At 33.0% G+C, this 16,693-nt stretch overlaps 1 protein-coding gene across 1 annotated transcript in view; it reads left to right on the top strand.

The window, feature by feature from the left end:
* Nucleotides 1–16,693, top strand: part of NBEA (neurobeachin) — a 707,336-nt gene that overhangs the window by 133,469 nt on the left and 557,174 nt on the right. The window contains exon 11 of the mRNA XM_019653151.1: nucleotides 12,038–12,146. Coding sequence (XP_019508696.1) covers nucleotides 12,038–12,146 — 109 coding nt within the window. The remainder of the gene's footprint in view (nucleotides 1–12,037; nucleotides 12,147–16,693) is intronic.

Genomic DNA, 16,693 nt, shown 5'->3' with positions numbered 1-16,693 from the left:
CACAGGACAGTAGCAAGTTCAGGTTGTTACCTGTAATTCTGACTAGTTGGCTATAAATCAGGTGTTCCCACAATCCCCCCATTGGGTTTGATTAATTTGCTAGATTGGCTGACAGAGCTCAGAGAAACATTGTTCTTACTGGATTACTGCTTTATTATAAAGTATATGATAAAGGATATAGATGAATAGCCAGATGGGAGAGATGCGTAAGGCAAGGTGTGGGGAGAGGTTGTAGAGCTGCTATATCCTGTGCAGACGTGCCACTCTCCCGTCACCTCCACATGTTCCTCACCCGTAATATCTTTGAACCCTGTCCTTTTGGGGTTTTATGGAGGCTTCATTACATAGGCATGATTCATTAAACCATTGCCTATTGGTGATTGAACTCAGTATCCAGAGCCTTTCCCTTCACTGGAGTTTCGGGGTGGTAGTGTGGGGTTGAAAGTTCCAACCCACTAATCACATGGTTTGCCCCATCAGCAACTAGTTCTCATTCTTAGGTGAGTTCCAAAAGCCTCATTAACATAAAAACAGGCACCTTTATTTCTCTCATAACTTAGAAAATTTCGGGGACTTTAGGAGCTCTGTGCTAGAAATGGGGATGGAGACCAAATACATGTTTATTATAAATCACAATATATCACAACATTAGATGTTATAAATTTCCCTGTATGCACTGCTTTAATTTCATTCCACAAATTTGGGAAGTGTGTTTTTATTCAAAGTATTTTTAATATCTCGTGATTTTTTTTTGATCCATGTGTTATTTAGAAGTATGCTGTTTAATTTCCATGTATTGTAGGATTTTCTAGATCTTTCTGTTATTGATTTCTAGCTAATTTCGTTGTGATCTGAGGATAGATATTGTATGGTTTCTATTTTTTAAAATTGTAAGATGTGGTTTATTACCCAGAATTTGGTCTACCTTAGTGAATGTTACATTTGAGCTTGAGAAGAAAGCGTATTTTGCTGCTGTTGGATAAAGTAGTATATAGATGTCACTTATCTCCAGTGATTTGTTAGTGTTGAGTTTGACTATGCCCTGATTTTCTTCCCTCTTTATTTGTCCATTTCTGAGAGAGGGGTGTTGAAGTCTCTAGCTATCATAGTGGATTCATCTCCTCCTTGCAATTATAGCAGATTTTGCATCATGTAGTTTGATGCTCTGTTGTTAGGCACGTGCACCTTAAGAATTGTTGCGTCTTTTTGGAAAGTTAACCCCTTTATAATTATGTCATGTCCTTCTTAATCTATGATAACTTTCCTTCATTTGAATACTGCTGAAAATAATATAGATACTACTGCTTTCTTTTGATTCGTGTTATCATGGTATATTTTTCTCCATCCATTTACTTTTAATCCATATATGTCTTTATATTTAAAGTGGGTTTGTTATAGACAACATATGGGTGGGTTATGGTTTTTGGTTCACTCTGACAATTTCTGTCTTTTAATTGGTGGTTTTAGATATTGCCATTCAAATTCATTATTGATATTGTTGGATTAGTATTTACTATATTTGTTACTGTTTTATATTTGTTGCCTTGTTTTTTGTTCCTGATTTTGTGTTCTGCTCTTTTTCTTGTTGTGATTTTAATTGAGCATTTTATGTAATTCAATTTTTTTTGTTTGTTTTTATCATATCAGTTATGCTTAATTTTTAAACTTTTTTTAGTGGTTACCATAGTTTGCAACTAATTCAAGTCTACTATCAAATATCACCATGCCACTTTATGAGTAGTTTGAATACTTTATAATAACAAAACAATCTTAATTATTCTATCTTGCCCCTAGTATCCTTGCTGTCATTCATTTCACTTATATAAAAGCATACATAAACATGTGAATTCTGTGTATGTATACACACATAACCATATATAATGAAATACAATGTTATTATTTTGAACAAACTATTACCTATTAGATCACTTTACATTAAAAAAATAAGTTTTTATTTTACCTTCACTTTTGTCTGATTCATTCTTTCTTTATGTAGATCTTAAGTTTCTGACCTGTAATATTTTCCTTCTCTTTAAAGAATTTGTTAACAGTTTTTGCAAGACAGTTCTACTGGCAACAAATTTCCTCAGTTTTTGTTGTCTGAGAGTATTTGTGCTTTACTTTTGAAGGATAATTTTGCAGGGGACAGATTTTGAGGATGGTGATTTCTTTTCTCAAGGCTTTAATATATTTACCGTATTTGCCGGCGTATAAGACGATTTTTTGGCCCTGAAAAATATGCCTCCAAGTGGGGGGTTGTCTTATACGCCAGGTACACTTCAGATAGACTGCCCATAGTGCTTGCCCCGTGCCATAGTGGCCTCCCGATGCCCGCCCACTTCATTCCACATACCGTTCAGGCATCAGCAGCGCTGCTGGGTGTATGCTTGGCTGTGTGCGATTTTGCGAGTGTGGTAAATTCGGGTTACCGTATATTTCTTTACATATGCATTGAAGATTCGCGATTTTGCGCTATCATGGTGCCTGTTAGAATGTTGAAGAGCTCGCACTTGCGCACTAGTGAGGTCCCAGGGAGATGCTATGCAAGGGTGGACCAGACTGCTATAGTGACAGGGCGGGCAAACAGGGAGCAGGGACCAATCAAATCAGGCTTTGTATACAGCCAACAGCCAACCACAATACTGCACCATTGTACAGTACAGCATAGAAAATGTCGACCAGTCAAACCCCTATCATCCCTATCATGGCACCAACCAAAAGAAAGAAGTATGAAGCAAATTTTAAACTGAAAGTTATAAACTTTGCTAAGGAAAATAATAATTGTGCTGCTGCAAGACAATATGGAGTAACAGAAAAGATGGTTCGGGACTGGAAATCAAATGAGAAAGCATTAAAGAGTATGCCAAGGGGTAAGTGTGCATTAAGAAGAGGCACCCCACACTGGCCAGAACTCGAAAAACATGTAGCAGACATGGTGGCTCAACATCGCCAAAACGGTTATGTGGTGACACGAAATACAATACGCTTGTTTGCACTTCAGTGGGCCAAATCAAATCTGATATTGTTTTACCTTTTATTTGGTGTGTGGAAGGTGTGCGGAAGAGGGGGTAGTCTTATACGGCGAGTATATAACAAACTCTGTATTTTGAGTGGAAATGTTAGGGGGTCGTCTTATACGCCGAGTCGTCTTATACGCCGGCAAATACGGTAACTCAATTCTCTTCTTGCTTGCATGGCTGCTGAGGAGAAGCAGGGTGTCATTCTTATCTTATTTCTGCTATAGGTAAGGCGTTTTTTCCTGGCTTCTTTCAGGAACTTTTCATCATCTTTCACTTTCTGTAATTTGAAAAGGGTATCCCTAGGTGTAGTTTTTGTAGTTGTAGTTTTGACATTTATCCTTCATGGCGTTCTCTGAGCTTCCTGGATGCGTGGTTCAGTTTTTGACAGTAATTTTGGGGGTAATTTGCAGTCATTATTGTTTAAAAATGTCTCCTGTTACTTTCTTCTCCTTCTGGTATTCCCATTATGCATAGGTTCCACCTTTTGTAGTTGCCCCACAGTTCTTGGTATTGTGTTCTTTTTTTTTTCAGTTTTTGTTCTCTTTGGTTTTGAGTTTCTGAGTATTCATTCTATTAATATATTCTCTAGCTTAGAGATTCTTCTCTCAGCCATGTTCAGTCTACTAATAAGCTCATCAGAGACATTCTTTATTTCTGTTACAGTGTATGTTATTGATAACATTTCTTTTTGGTTCTTTCTTAGGATTTCCATCTGTCTGCTTACATTTCTCATTTGTTCTTGGCTGCTGTCTGTTTTATCCATTAGAGCCATTAGCATATTCATCATAGTTGTTTTCAATTCTCAGCTTGGTAATTCCAGCATCCCAGCCATATCTGGATCTTATTTTTGATTTGTCTTTTTAAATTGTAATTTTTGCCTGTTGATATCCCTTGTTACTTTTTCTTGATAGTAGAACATAATGTTCCTGGTGAAAAGGAGCTGCTGTAAATAGGCCTTTACAAATGTGGTGGTGAGGTGTGGGGGTGAGGAAGCACCTAGTCTTTTCGTGATTCTGTGTCTGTGGAATGTGAACTTCAGAAGTGTTTGTCAGTTTTTCCAACCCCTTTAGGTAGGAGAAGATGACTAGACTTGGCTATAGTTGGATATTATCCTTCCCCAGGTGTGTTAGGCTCTGATAATACCTTAGCTGGTTAGGCTTATTTAACTAATTTCTCCTGAGGGCAGGCCTTTTTAAGAACCGAGTGCTCTGGTGTATTTCACAATGGTTCCTTTTCCTTCCCCTGCTGGAAGCCCAAGAGGATTTTCCTCTCATATTGACTATGGAAACCTGGTTTAGCTCCTGGAGATAAATCTCACAATAAGTGTGGAGGCCTCTCAGACTGTGGAAGTTGTAGCGCTCAGATTCCAACAATTTAGCAATTACAGTTCAGGGTTTCCTACCTGGACACTGGTTCCCCTGGCGGTTTCCACACGTGCGTCGTCGTTCTGGACTCCCTGTGTATCTCTCCAATCTGTGGGCAGCAATTTATCCTATCCCTCCCTATCTTATTGGATCCTAGAAGAGTTGTTAATCTTTCAGTCTGTTCAGCTTTTTACCTGAGAGGATGGAGTGGTGGCTTCTAGGCTCCTTACATTCAGAACTAAAAACCGCCCTATTGCTTGTTTTTAATCTCTCTCCCTCTTATAGATGGCTTGCTCTGGATATGCGCAGAGTTGTAGATGTGCACAGCAGAGTGAGGATACTGAAGCCCTAGCATTTTGACAGCAGAACCGAGAAGAGGGGCCCCAGAACCAGAAATTATCAGGGAAATCACTGAAAGGGAAGACGGTGTGAAAATTACTCTATAAAATTAGGTATCAGCTTGGCCCTAAGCTGTACATGTGTGTGGATCTGATCCAAATGAAAGGTTCTAGCCATTGCATTAAGAAATAATGCAATGAACTTAAGAAATATGATAAAGAAATAAAAGTCAGGCATATTGGGAAGGAAAAAGATAGAACTATCCTTTTTTACAGATGACATAATTCTCTACATAAAAATTCTTAATGAATTTACACACAAAATTCTAGCACTAGTAAGCAAGTTTGGAAAGTTTTCAAGATAGTACAATGTTCTCACAAAAATAAATTATATTTCTGTGTATTAACAATGTGTAATAGGAAACCAAATGTAAAATATCTTTAACATAGGTTCAAAATTTTAAATATGTTAAATGTGTCCAAAACATTATAGGATTTGTGTGCTAAAATCTATAATTTGCTGATGAAAGAAATCAAAGTCCAAAATAAAAGTTGAGGTATATTGTATTCACACATAGGAAGATTCAACATAGTAAAGGTGTCGTTAAATTGTTGTATAGATTTAATACAATACCAACTAAAATCCTGGCTGGATTTGTTTGTTGATGTAGACAAGATGATTTTAAAATTTATATGGAAAGTCAAAGTAATTAGAATAGCTAAAATGATTTTGAAAAAGAATAAAATAGAATCATGCCTGTTTGGCTCCAAGATTCACTAAGAAGCTATAATAATGAAGACAGTGTGGTATTAGCAAAGTGACAGACATATATAGTAGTGGAACAGAATAGAGTTCAGAAATAGCCCCACACAAATATGGACAATTGATTTTTGGCAGAGGTGCAAAAGCAGTCTAAGGGAGGAAGGACAGTTGTATGCAAAAAAATGAGCCTTGACCTAAATCTCATACCTTATAAAAAATTAACTCAAAAATTAACTCTAAGTAAATTAACTGTAGAACTTTTGGTGAAAACATAAGAGAAAAATCTTTGGAATCGAGCCTAGGCAAGGCTGTTGTAAACATGACACCAAAAGCATGATGCATAAAAGAAAAAAAATTGGTAAATTTCATTTTGGCTTCATCAAAGTTAAACCTCTTATTCTGTGAAAGATGCAATGAAAAGACATGCTACAGACTGGAGGAATATGATAGAAAATTACTTATTTTACAAAGGATTTATATCAAGAATATATTTTAAACAACGTCTCAAACCTCAATAAGAAAACATAAAATCCAATTTTTAAAAATTGGCAAAAGACTTGAACAGACACTTCACCAGAAACATATGAAGATGCCAGAATAGCACATGAAAAGATCTTCCACGTCATTAACCAACAGGGGAATATATATTAAAACCACTATGTCATAACAACTGCATACCTAGTACAATGGCCATAGTAAAGAAAAAAAATACTCATGATGTCAAGGGCTGGCAAGGATGAAGAGCAACTGGGACACATTGCCCAGTGGTATAGCCACTCTGGCAGCTCTGCACTTTATTATATAAAGTTAAACATACACCTGTCTTATTAATCTTTCTAATTCTGGGATATGTTTATGAGAAACGAATGAAAACTTGTTTATGCAAAAACCTTTATGTGAACATTTATAGTATTCCTATTATTCATAATTACTGTCAAAGATACATACACACACACACACATACACACATACATACATATACAAGTATACACCAACTGTTTGAATTCAGTCTTGCAATGGAATACTATTCAGCAATCGGAAGGAATACACTTTTGATACTTGCAACTACTTGGATGAATCTCAAAGGTAGTATGTTGAGGTCAAGAATGACATATTCAGAAGATTACATACTGTATGATTCCATTTATATGACATTCGTGAAAAGGTTAAACTAGAGTTTAATACTAGGATATACTAGGATATACAAGAAAGTAGTTACCCAAAGTTATGAGTGTTGGGAGAATGTGACTGCACAAGTGTAGAGGGATGGGATAAATGAGTGTTTTAGTGTGATGGAACTGGTCTGTATCTTGATTGTGGTGGGGTTCCATAAATTTATAAATTTTGTGTTCTCAGAATTGTACACACACACACACACACACACACACACACACACACACAGAAAAGAAACAAGCCAGTTTAACTGCATAGATCATTTAAAAAATAAAATTAATTATAAGAAGATTAGAAAATTCTTGGGTATGCGAGTACATAAAGCCTAAGTATCAAATAATTATTTCAGCTTTATGTGTCGTCAGCTCTTTTAACATTTACTTTTTTAATTGGTAATTTCAGCACTTGTAGGGTAAATTTTTACTCCTGCTTCTGTTAAATAGGCTGGGGCTCGCTTGAAAGTGGGGCCAGCATCAGATAAGCATTGGCTATTTGGCCTTCCTGCTTTGGCATGTTTGAATCTCCAAGGGCATTAGAGTATGCATATGTGGTTAAGGTCACGGATGTGTATTATAACCTGTCTCTATTTTTCTTTGAAATTTTGAATTTCTTTGGTGTTAGGAAGTTACAATGTCAGATTTGTAAAGTATTCGTGTACCCTGGATTACACATGGTTCTTATAATGGTGCTGCCACTTGTAACACGTCCAGATGTTTTCATCAAGGGACTAGGGCATTTAGAGCGTTGTTAAGTGGTTGTTTGTTGGTTGGGGTTAAATTGCAAACAGTTAGGCTTTGAGACTTATTTCTTTTACATTGGAGCCTTTTTAGTAAATATCTGTTGACTATTTATAGAAGATTATGAATAGAGCTGATGAAAAGACTTGTTTTTAGGCAAACCACTAGTATAAATACTGGTAGATACCATATACTAACATAACTGTGTCATAAGATTTTTAGAATTAATTGATTTACATGTGCAAATTTTTAAATTCTGTTTCCTTAATAGGACAAATCGTGACACATTTCAATAACACTTTTATAAACATTGATTTTTTTTTGGTTATAATATATTTTGTCAGGAATAAAATAGGCTGATGAAATATAAAATCAAAATTTGTTACCAAAGGAAGGTAAAAATATGTAATAGCTTGACTATCTTCTAATAGAGCCTTTAAAGAATGCTCTTAAATAGCCATGACAGAGGTAGCAATTCAGTTTATAAGGCTGCCTGTCTCCTTGTCGGGCTGAAAGAGAAGGTAAAAATTACTGAGGAGAGATTTCATGGCTAATGGCAGGCATAGTGATTTCACGTGCTCCCCAGTGTATTCCATCTGTCCTTACATTTTACTGTGTGCATTTCACTGTTTTCCTTATTTGATTCTGCAGATAAATGTATTCTACTTATTTTGGCATGTATCTCCACTTGATGTCTGAATTGGTGAATGTGACAGTGTGTGTATCAGGATTCATTGCATATGTAGGCAGGTAGGTAGTGGTCTTTTGAGATAGCATTTTCAGGACTACATTATCTAAAAGGGACTGCTCAATGTACTACTTGGAGTAAAAAGTTTTGGTTTAGACCTGTCTAATTTTCAATTATGAAGGAATTTAACTTTATTAACTTCTTGTGAGATTTTGTTTGTGTTGCTGGAAATTGTGTTGAGTGTGAAATTATCTTGGGGATGGACTTGAGTTGATTTCTTTTACAGTTTTATTCCTGCTATGATCACTCTTGTCTTGGAGGAGTTTTTTAGTATAAGAAATAGCATCAAGACTTTGGTATTAAATATTTTATATAATTTTAATAATCTTTTGCAAGATTTCAATGTATCTCAATAGTAAATTAGGCTATCTAAGAGATGAAACTTTATGAAAAAGTCAAAAGATTTTTACCCCGATTAGTACCTTAAATCTTATTGGAGCTTAATCTGCTTCTGAATTTATTCTGACAATTTCTTTTCCTGTAGTGTTTCTTACCAGATTAAAAATACCTTTTCATAAAGGAAGGAGGTGTTAAATCTCAGGGGGAATATTTAGTTTTAACATTATTAATCCCACTCTTCTTAATATATTTAAGCACCATCTAGCTGAGGTATTTTGCTTGTTTCAGTACAAAGCAATGGAAAAGCCAGTTTCTGTATACTAAGAATTACCTTTGAATGAAACTTGGGTTATATATTTAATATTAATCATTTCAGTTATAAATTAGGTCTATCTTTATGATATAGTTCATCTTTAATTAATAAGACACCTCAAATAATAAAACTTTTGGGATCACATTACATAAGTTATCTACGTTAGTTACTTTGAAAAATAAATAATGGATAAAGTAATTTTAAAATCAAGTAAAAAACCTGTATTTATATAAATTTTAATGGAACTTAAATACAGTATGCATTTTTCATTAGAAACAGAATTTAGTCATGTTCATATGAAGTTATTAAATACTCTTGGGTATTTCTTGGCCAAGACTGTTGTGGTTTTCTTTAATAATATGGACTAGAAAGCTCTGGAGACATTAATAAATACACTAAGCCCTTAAAGGTATTATACTGTTTCCTTCATTTTTCCTAAGGTCTGGCCATTTATAAGTATGACACTTAAAATACATATTATTTCCTAACTTAATTGAAGCTTATTAAGAATTGGAAGATGGTAATTATTTTTAAGAAATAACCCTATAGGTTATTAGTATCATTTTCCTTAAAGGAGACAGAAATAAAAACCCTTAACCATTTCTGAAGTAGAATTGCTACTTATAAAACATATGTTACAATGTCTATTGAAAAGTTTAGCAATTTTACTTTATGACATAAAAATCAGAACACTTTTTTGTCTACCAAGTAAAATATTCCTGTGAACATCATTTCTAGGTATTGCTATACTTTTCAAGAGAATGTTCTATGTTGTGTATACTAGTTTTGGCTGACACAGATACTTGCTTTTGATTTATCCTATGTATTTAGATCCTCTACAGATGAACTGATGTGTCTAGACAGGAAGTGGTATGTAGGAGATATAGGAATGGGCTGAAGTATCCTTTATATTTGCCTTTGTATCTAGGGGAGTTGGAAATAGGCAAGAATGGAGAGAAATTTTGTATGGCAGTACACAGAATTTTGCAAGTTTATTGTGAGCCCTGCAGCAATCCGATGCATTTTAGTTACTGGTAAGTTTGTTAAATTATGTTTGAAAATGTACCTCTTCGAAGATGGCCATCTATTTACTATTACGTCCACCATGTCAAATATACCAATTTAAAAGATTTTTTGAAAAGATGTGGTATTGCTATTGCATTGGGTTTTAGGTGTAAATTAAAAATACCTTTTTTAGTGAATGCATTTGACTTTTCAATTGTCATAGTTAAAATTGAAGTGAAATTTATATATGGATAGCATAGTCACATATTAAGATTATGGAATAATAAAATTAATATTTCTGATTTTGTAATGGAACTCTACCGTGTTTACAAGTCTGAGTTAATTCATTAGATGTTTGTGAGAAAGAGCTGTCTTTCTGACATAAAAGAATATGAAAATCCATGGCATCCTAATAATTTTATATGGTTCTACAAAGTAGGGTGATTTTATTGTAAGAAATGCTTTTCGCATTTTTTCATGGATCACAGAGACCATAGTGATGCATTTCCAGTCTTTCTTTTTGGCAGTGGTGATGTTTAGGAATCCTAGTCATCTTTCTCTCTAAATCAATAACTCAAGTGTAGGTAAGAATTTCATGAACAGATTAGGAAATTGTGTAATCTCTATGCAGTAAGTTTCTTCATTCTTTTCAAACATTTAAGCAGAAGTATCATGTATAATAGTATTTAAGCAATTATTTGTGACGTGTCTTTGACTGTTGATAACAATTCATTTAAAATGGGCTAGATTGCTTTTAGTAGTTTTTCTTTATGGAAACATTTAAAATTCCCAAGGAATTTCTTGGTAGTTGTGTTTTTCTTGTAAATGTCTATCTTTGACTTTAGGACAAAGTAAAAGAATATCATTGATTTGTAATACTGGTTTACTTGTTCTGTGGTTTAAAGATACAGGGCTAGATAATGTAATTAAATTTTAATTTCCTGTAATGAAGTACCTTGTTTCCAGATATAATATATTTTTTCTAGCTGAAATGTAATCCATTAAACTACTGCTTTTTATAATAATGATAATGATGTCAATTTTGCTGTTAATTATTTTTATGAGACTATTTCTAATTTGAACAAGAATAGGCACATTATCAGAGAACTGTGTTGAATTTTCTACTGAAATCAGAAGAGCTAGAATGACTTCAAAGGATAGACTAACTTTAGATTCCTTTTGGGCCTTAATAATTTTTGAGTTTTCCTCATTGCCACATTATCTTAATTTCTTTTAGGAATGAGTACTTGTGCCTTTGAAATAAATTTAGAAGTGTGTGGTTTTACCCATTCTTGTGAATATAAAAAGACAATTTAGGATACCTTATAAAGCATTATAAATAGATAATATTTTAATTGCTGATAAAGTCTGTCTTATAGTAATTTTTTGTTATAAACTAAAGTAAGCATATAATTAGGAATGCTATCTTGTATCAATGCAGGAATGCTATCTTGTCTCAATGCTGTTGGTTGCAAATTGTTCTATGTAACTGTGGGAAGTAATGCATTATTAAGGTTTATTAGTTCAGTGAAGTCATTTAATTTTTCTATTGTTTCTTCCCTCACTCGACAGACACATTAAGTGCTTTATGCTTGTCTGGTACATATCTTTGTGTGCCTTAGGTGTTGTGTATACTGTCACTTTTCATTTTAATATTACATAAATCATTTTCTCTGTTCTCATGAACTATTCCTGAGGTCATATATGGACATAAGTAATGTTGCATATTTCCCTGGATGTTTCTTAGAAAGTAGGTCTAAATGAAATGTTTTTTTTTAATATAGTCATGTTCTTCCAAAGCAAGCTTGTGTACATATTAAAAATTCTCTAAGATGGCATGTTCTTCAAAAGAATATTATGATCAAGTCTTTATTATGGACAAGTGACATATTTGTGGGTGTGTTTCCTTTGTTAGATTTACTTGAAACAGGGACTATATGTGTGTGTGTGTGTGTATACGTAAACTTTGATATTTTGCTTTGGATTGTAAAAAAAACTACACAGTTATGTGTCAATTTATGATATTTAATTTTAAAGCGATAAAACTAATTTTCTCATGCTTGTGAGAAAATATATTGTTGCATAATACAAGGTATGATTGTCATTGTTAGCAAAATAGAGATTAGATTTGCATATGATTGTTACCTTTTGGCGTAATAAAATACTGAAATGGAAAATTATGTTTATAATCAACATTTGATGATTACATAATGAAATTATCTGTACTTTACATGCAGTGCTACTCTTTTGGCATTCCTGGTTGAACTACTTAAAAGTTCAGTAGCCATGCAAGAACAGATGCTGGGTGGAAAAGGCTTTTTAGTCATTGGCTACTTACTTGAAAAGGTAAGTGATTTGTAATGATGGTTTTACTGTATAGCCTTCAAAGGTGGACAGCTGGCAATCAGTAATTGTATTTTTTCTATAGTTTCCTTTTCTAATGACTGTGCAGAGGCTGGCCATCTTTTGGGCTAATTCACATTTTTATATTATGCATTTAGACATAGTGGTGTAGACATTGAAATAAGTTGGGTTTTAGAACACTAAATATATATAATTAAGAAATTTTGAATGAAAATAGAAACTAAAGGAAAGTTTCAAGTTGTTTTAAATATTTTTAAAATTTCTTTGCTATTTTTATTCAAACTAAGTTTCTAAGAGATTTTTATCAACTTTGCTTTAAATTGATTTACTTTTTTGTTTTAGCTTTAGTTTTCAATGATAAGGTAACAAATCTTTATTTTTTAACAACAGAAGTAGTATTTTGTGCTTTGTTCCTGCTTTTAATGTATTTGAATATTTAAAGTATCTTTTCTCTAGTCAATATATAGTACAAACAATACAAATTAGATGGGTTTAATTTTTCCCCTTTTGTGTCATTTATGTGCTGGTTTTATGACCATTGCTTTAGTCACACCTATGCTATTATGTAATGATTGCTGAATTTCTGATTATGGTCTTACAGGAGTTTGATTGTATCATGTGATTTCCTTTAAAAATTAAAATGGGATTTTATGAATAAAAGTATGTTTTTTTTTTCCCTAAAGAAATATCTATTACCCAATAGGTCTCTCAAACCTCTTCTTATTAGTTAACTCTAACATTTAGCTGCACTGAAAATGGAACTTTTGGGAAATAAGGTGAGGAGGCCTCATCTAAGAGGAATAAACTTAGTTTTCTCTTTGGAAATAAAATGGAGAAGACTTGGAGATAGTATTTGCACCTCAAATTATTCTACTTTTGAAATCTTTGTAACCTGTCTTTTGTTTGAAACAGGATTCTTCTTCCTTGAAGTTCTGGTGTTCGAGGAGTGGTAGATTATTAAGTAGATTGATCATTGACAGAATTTCTTTATTGAAATAATTATTTATGTAACTTTATTAAGATTTTCATTAAGGCTGTTTTAATTATTTTTTAACCATGGAAAACTATTTTCCTATATTCAGAGTATCAATATTAAGAATTACTTAGAAGATTTATGTTAATTACATTTTATGTGCAAGCGATGTTATGAAATGCCTTTGTAACATTACTGTGCATGACAAGATACCTATCAGAAACTACCCCTTAAATATACTTTTCATATTTACTGAGGGTTTATCAGCATAACTCTAAAGTGAGCCTTTTTGTTTTTACAATTAAAACTTAGCTTAAAGTTAGAAATATTGTGAAAAAACTTTAAATCAAATAAATAGACATAGTTCTTCCCCTTTCTTGGAATTAATAACCTTAAAAATATATTGTCAACTTAGTGACTACAAATATTATCTCAATGTGGTTTTAATTAGAATTTTTTAATATTTTGAATAAGATTGGACATATTTTTATATATATTTATTGGACATCCGTTTTTTCTGTCCATGAGGTACTCATGTCTTTTGCCAATTTTCCCTACTCCCTTTAAGACCCCCTATTCCTATGTAACATATAATCTACTTTTTGTCTGTATGATTTTGCCTATTCTAGGTATTTCTTATAAGTGGAATCATATATTTGTTCTTTTGTATCTGGTTTTTTTCACTAAGGATGTTGTTTATAAGATTCATCTATGTTGTAGCATATATCAGAATTTTATTTCTTTTTATGGCTGAATAATATCCCATTGTGTGTGTGTGTGTGTGTGTGTATGTATGTATATAAAACACTTTGTTTATCCATTCACCTATCAATGGACATGTGTGTTGTTTCTATCTTTTGGCTGTTATGAATAATGATGCTATAAATGTGCATTTATAAGCTTGTGTGTAGTAATATGTTTTTATTTTTCTTGGGTAGCTACCTATGAATTGATTTGCTGGGTCCTATCATAACTTTAACTATTTGAGAAACTGCCAGACTGTTTTCCAAAGCTCCACCACTTTACATTCCTGTTAGCACTGTATGAGGTTTCCAATTTTTTCACATCCTTGTCAATACTTGTTAGTGTTCATCTTTTTTATTCTAGCCTTCCTAGTGGGTTTGAAATACATCATTTATTTGCATTTCTGTGATGTCTCAGGATATTGAGCACCTTTTCATGAGTTTATTGTCTGTGTGTTTGTGTGAGAAATGTCTATACAGTGATTTATTTTAAAAAAACTGGGTATTTGTATTTATTTACTTATTTATTTATCTATCTTTCGTGGTGTTCGTTTTTTTATTTGTGAGCTGTGGAAGATTTTTATTCTATATACTAATTCCTTATTAGATATATGATTTACAAAGATAGTCTTCCATTGCGTAGATCACATTGTGTTTCAATTTGCATTCCCTGATGACAAATTAAGTTGAGCATTTTCATATATTTATTGTCTTTTTGGTTATCCTCTTTTGTTAAATATCTGTTCAAAGTGTTTACCTTTACCCTTTTTCATTTGGATTGTCTGTCATTTTCTTATTGCTTTGTGGAAATTCTGTATATATCTTGGGTTTGAATCCTTTGTTGAGTATGTATGGAAAATGTCTCATCCTCTGTGGCTGCCTTTTCACTGTCTTAGTGATATTTTTAAAGAAAAAAAAGTCCTTAATTTAATTTAATTTTTTTTATTATTATTATTTTTTTAGCTGAGCCATCCTGCCACCTGTTGGCAGTTTACGGCAGCTCAGCTCAGGCTGGAAATCGAACCGGCAAACTTCTCTTTGGAAGTTTCCTGTGTGGAAAACTTTCTGATTTTTTGCCAGATTTTTTCCTATATTTGATGTTTTTAAATTTTTATTTTTTATTTGTCATTGCTACATAGAACTATAATTGGTGTTTATATCAACCTTTTATATACCAATCTTGCTATTCAAAATCTAGTACTTTGTAGATTTTTCAAAAATATTTTCTTTGTAGAAAACCATGTATCTTAGAATGACAATATTTTTCTTTCTAATTATTCTTTTTAATTTTTTTCCCTTGCCTTACTGTACTACCTAAGACTTTTAGTATGTTGTCGAATGGAAGTTGTAATAGTCGGTATCTCTATCTTATTCCAGATTTCATGGACAAAACTTTCAATAATTAGCCACTAAATGTGATATATGCTGTAGATTGCTTTCTGTAGATTTTAAAATCAAATTAAGAAACTGTCTATTTCAAGTTTGATGAGTTTTCTCTGTCATAAATAGATATTGGGTATTATGAAATCTTTTTCTGCATTATTTGAGATAGTTATCTTTCTACATTTTTTCTTAGTTTAGTTAATGTCATTTATTGGTTTTCAAATGTGAAACCATTTTTATATTCCTGGAGTACTATGTAATCTTAGATTCATCCCTTTTCCAATCAGGCTTTCATCCCCATAATTTCCCTTAAAATGGCTGTGTCATCCGCAGCCTTTAGATTTTTCAGTCTGTGGTTCTCAGTCTTCATCTTATATGACTTTTTAACAACACTTCAGTTTAATATTCTTTCTTTCTTGAAATGCTTTCTTCATTTGTGTTTTGTGACAGCATTCTTTGTTTTCACCTTTTTGGCCTCCTTTTATTCTCTCTTAGTAGGTCCCCCTCCTCTTTTAAACCCTAAAGACCCTGGTGTCCTTCTGCTTAATCCTGGAAACCTTTTCACTTTTTTATTTACACCTTACTCTAATTGTGTTTATCATTCCTTTAGCTATCATTATTCTGTAAATAACCAATTGCTCTCAGATGTCTATCTCCAACCACAACCTGTCTTTTGAACTTGTCTCTCATATTCAGCTCCACTAGGATGTCTAATAAACTTCGTAAATCTGAATTATTCAAACTGTTACTTTTGATTTTCCTCTCCAACCTTTCATCCCTGTCTTCTCAATCTTTGTTAATAGCATTTCTATTCAACAAGTAGTTCAGACCAAAAATGTTAATCCTTTTTGACTCTACTTTTTCACACATTAAATCCATATTCTCAGCAAATCATGTTGCTTAGTAACAAAACAGATCCAGAATCAATGACTACTTCATACTTAACCCTCTGCTCTTTTCTCTGTCCATTGATATTATCTTCGTTCCAACCGTCATCATCTTTCACTTGTAGTCAGACTAGTGCTCCTAAAATACGCCACATCTTACTACGTTAGCCTTCTTGGAATAAAAAAATCTCATGTCTCACTTCTGACATAACGTCTTAACATCCTCCTTGCTTTCTCTGTTGCAGCCACACTGGCCATACAAAAGCCTCTTTGCCTTGTAAAAACTAAAGTGTGTCCATCTCAGGGCTTTTTGCATTTTTCCCCCCATTGCTTTTTCCCGTAGATAACCCACATGGCTTGCTTGATTCTACTTCATTTAGGATTTTGCTTATGACACCTTATCAGAGAAGTCTCCCCTGATCACTATAAATAGAATAGTATGCCTTCTATAACTATCACTGTCTCTATTCTGCTAATTTTTTACTGCACCATTCTGATTATATATATATATATATATATATATATATATATATATATATATAT

This window comes from Hipposideros armiger, unplaced genomic scaffold (genome assembly GCF_001890085.2).
Source record: "Hipposideros armiger isolate ML-2016 unplaced genomic scaffold, ASM189008v1 scaffold_198, whole genome shotgun sequence".
Classification (NCBI taxonomy): domain Eukaryota; kingdom Metazoa; phylum Chordata; class Mammalia; order Chiroptera; family Hipposideridae; genus Hipposideros; species Hipposideros armiger.
Note: the sequence above shows the minus strand (reverse complement) of the source record. Positions and strands in the feature narration are given on the sequence as shown.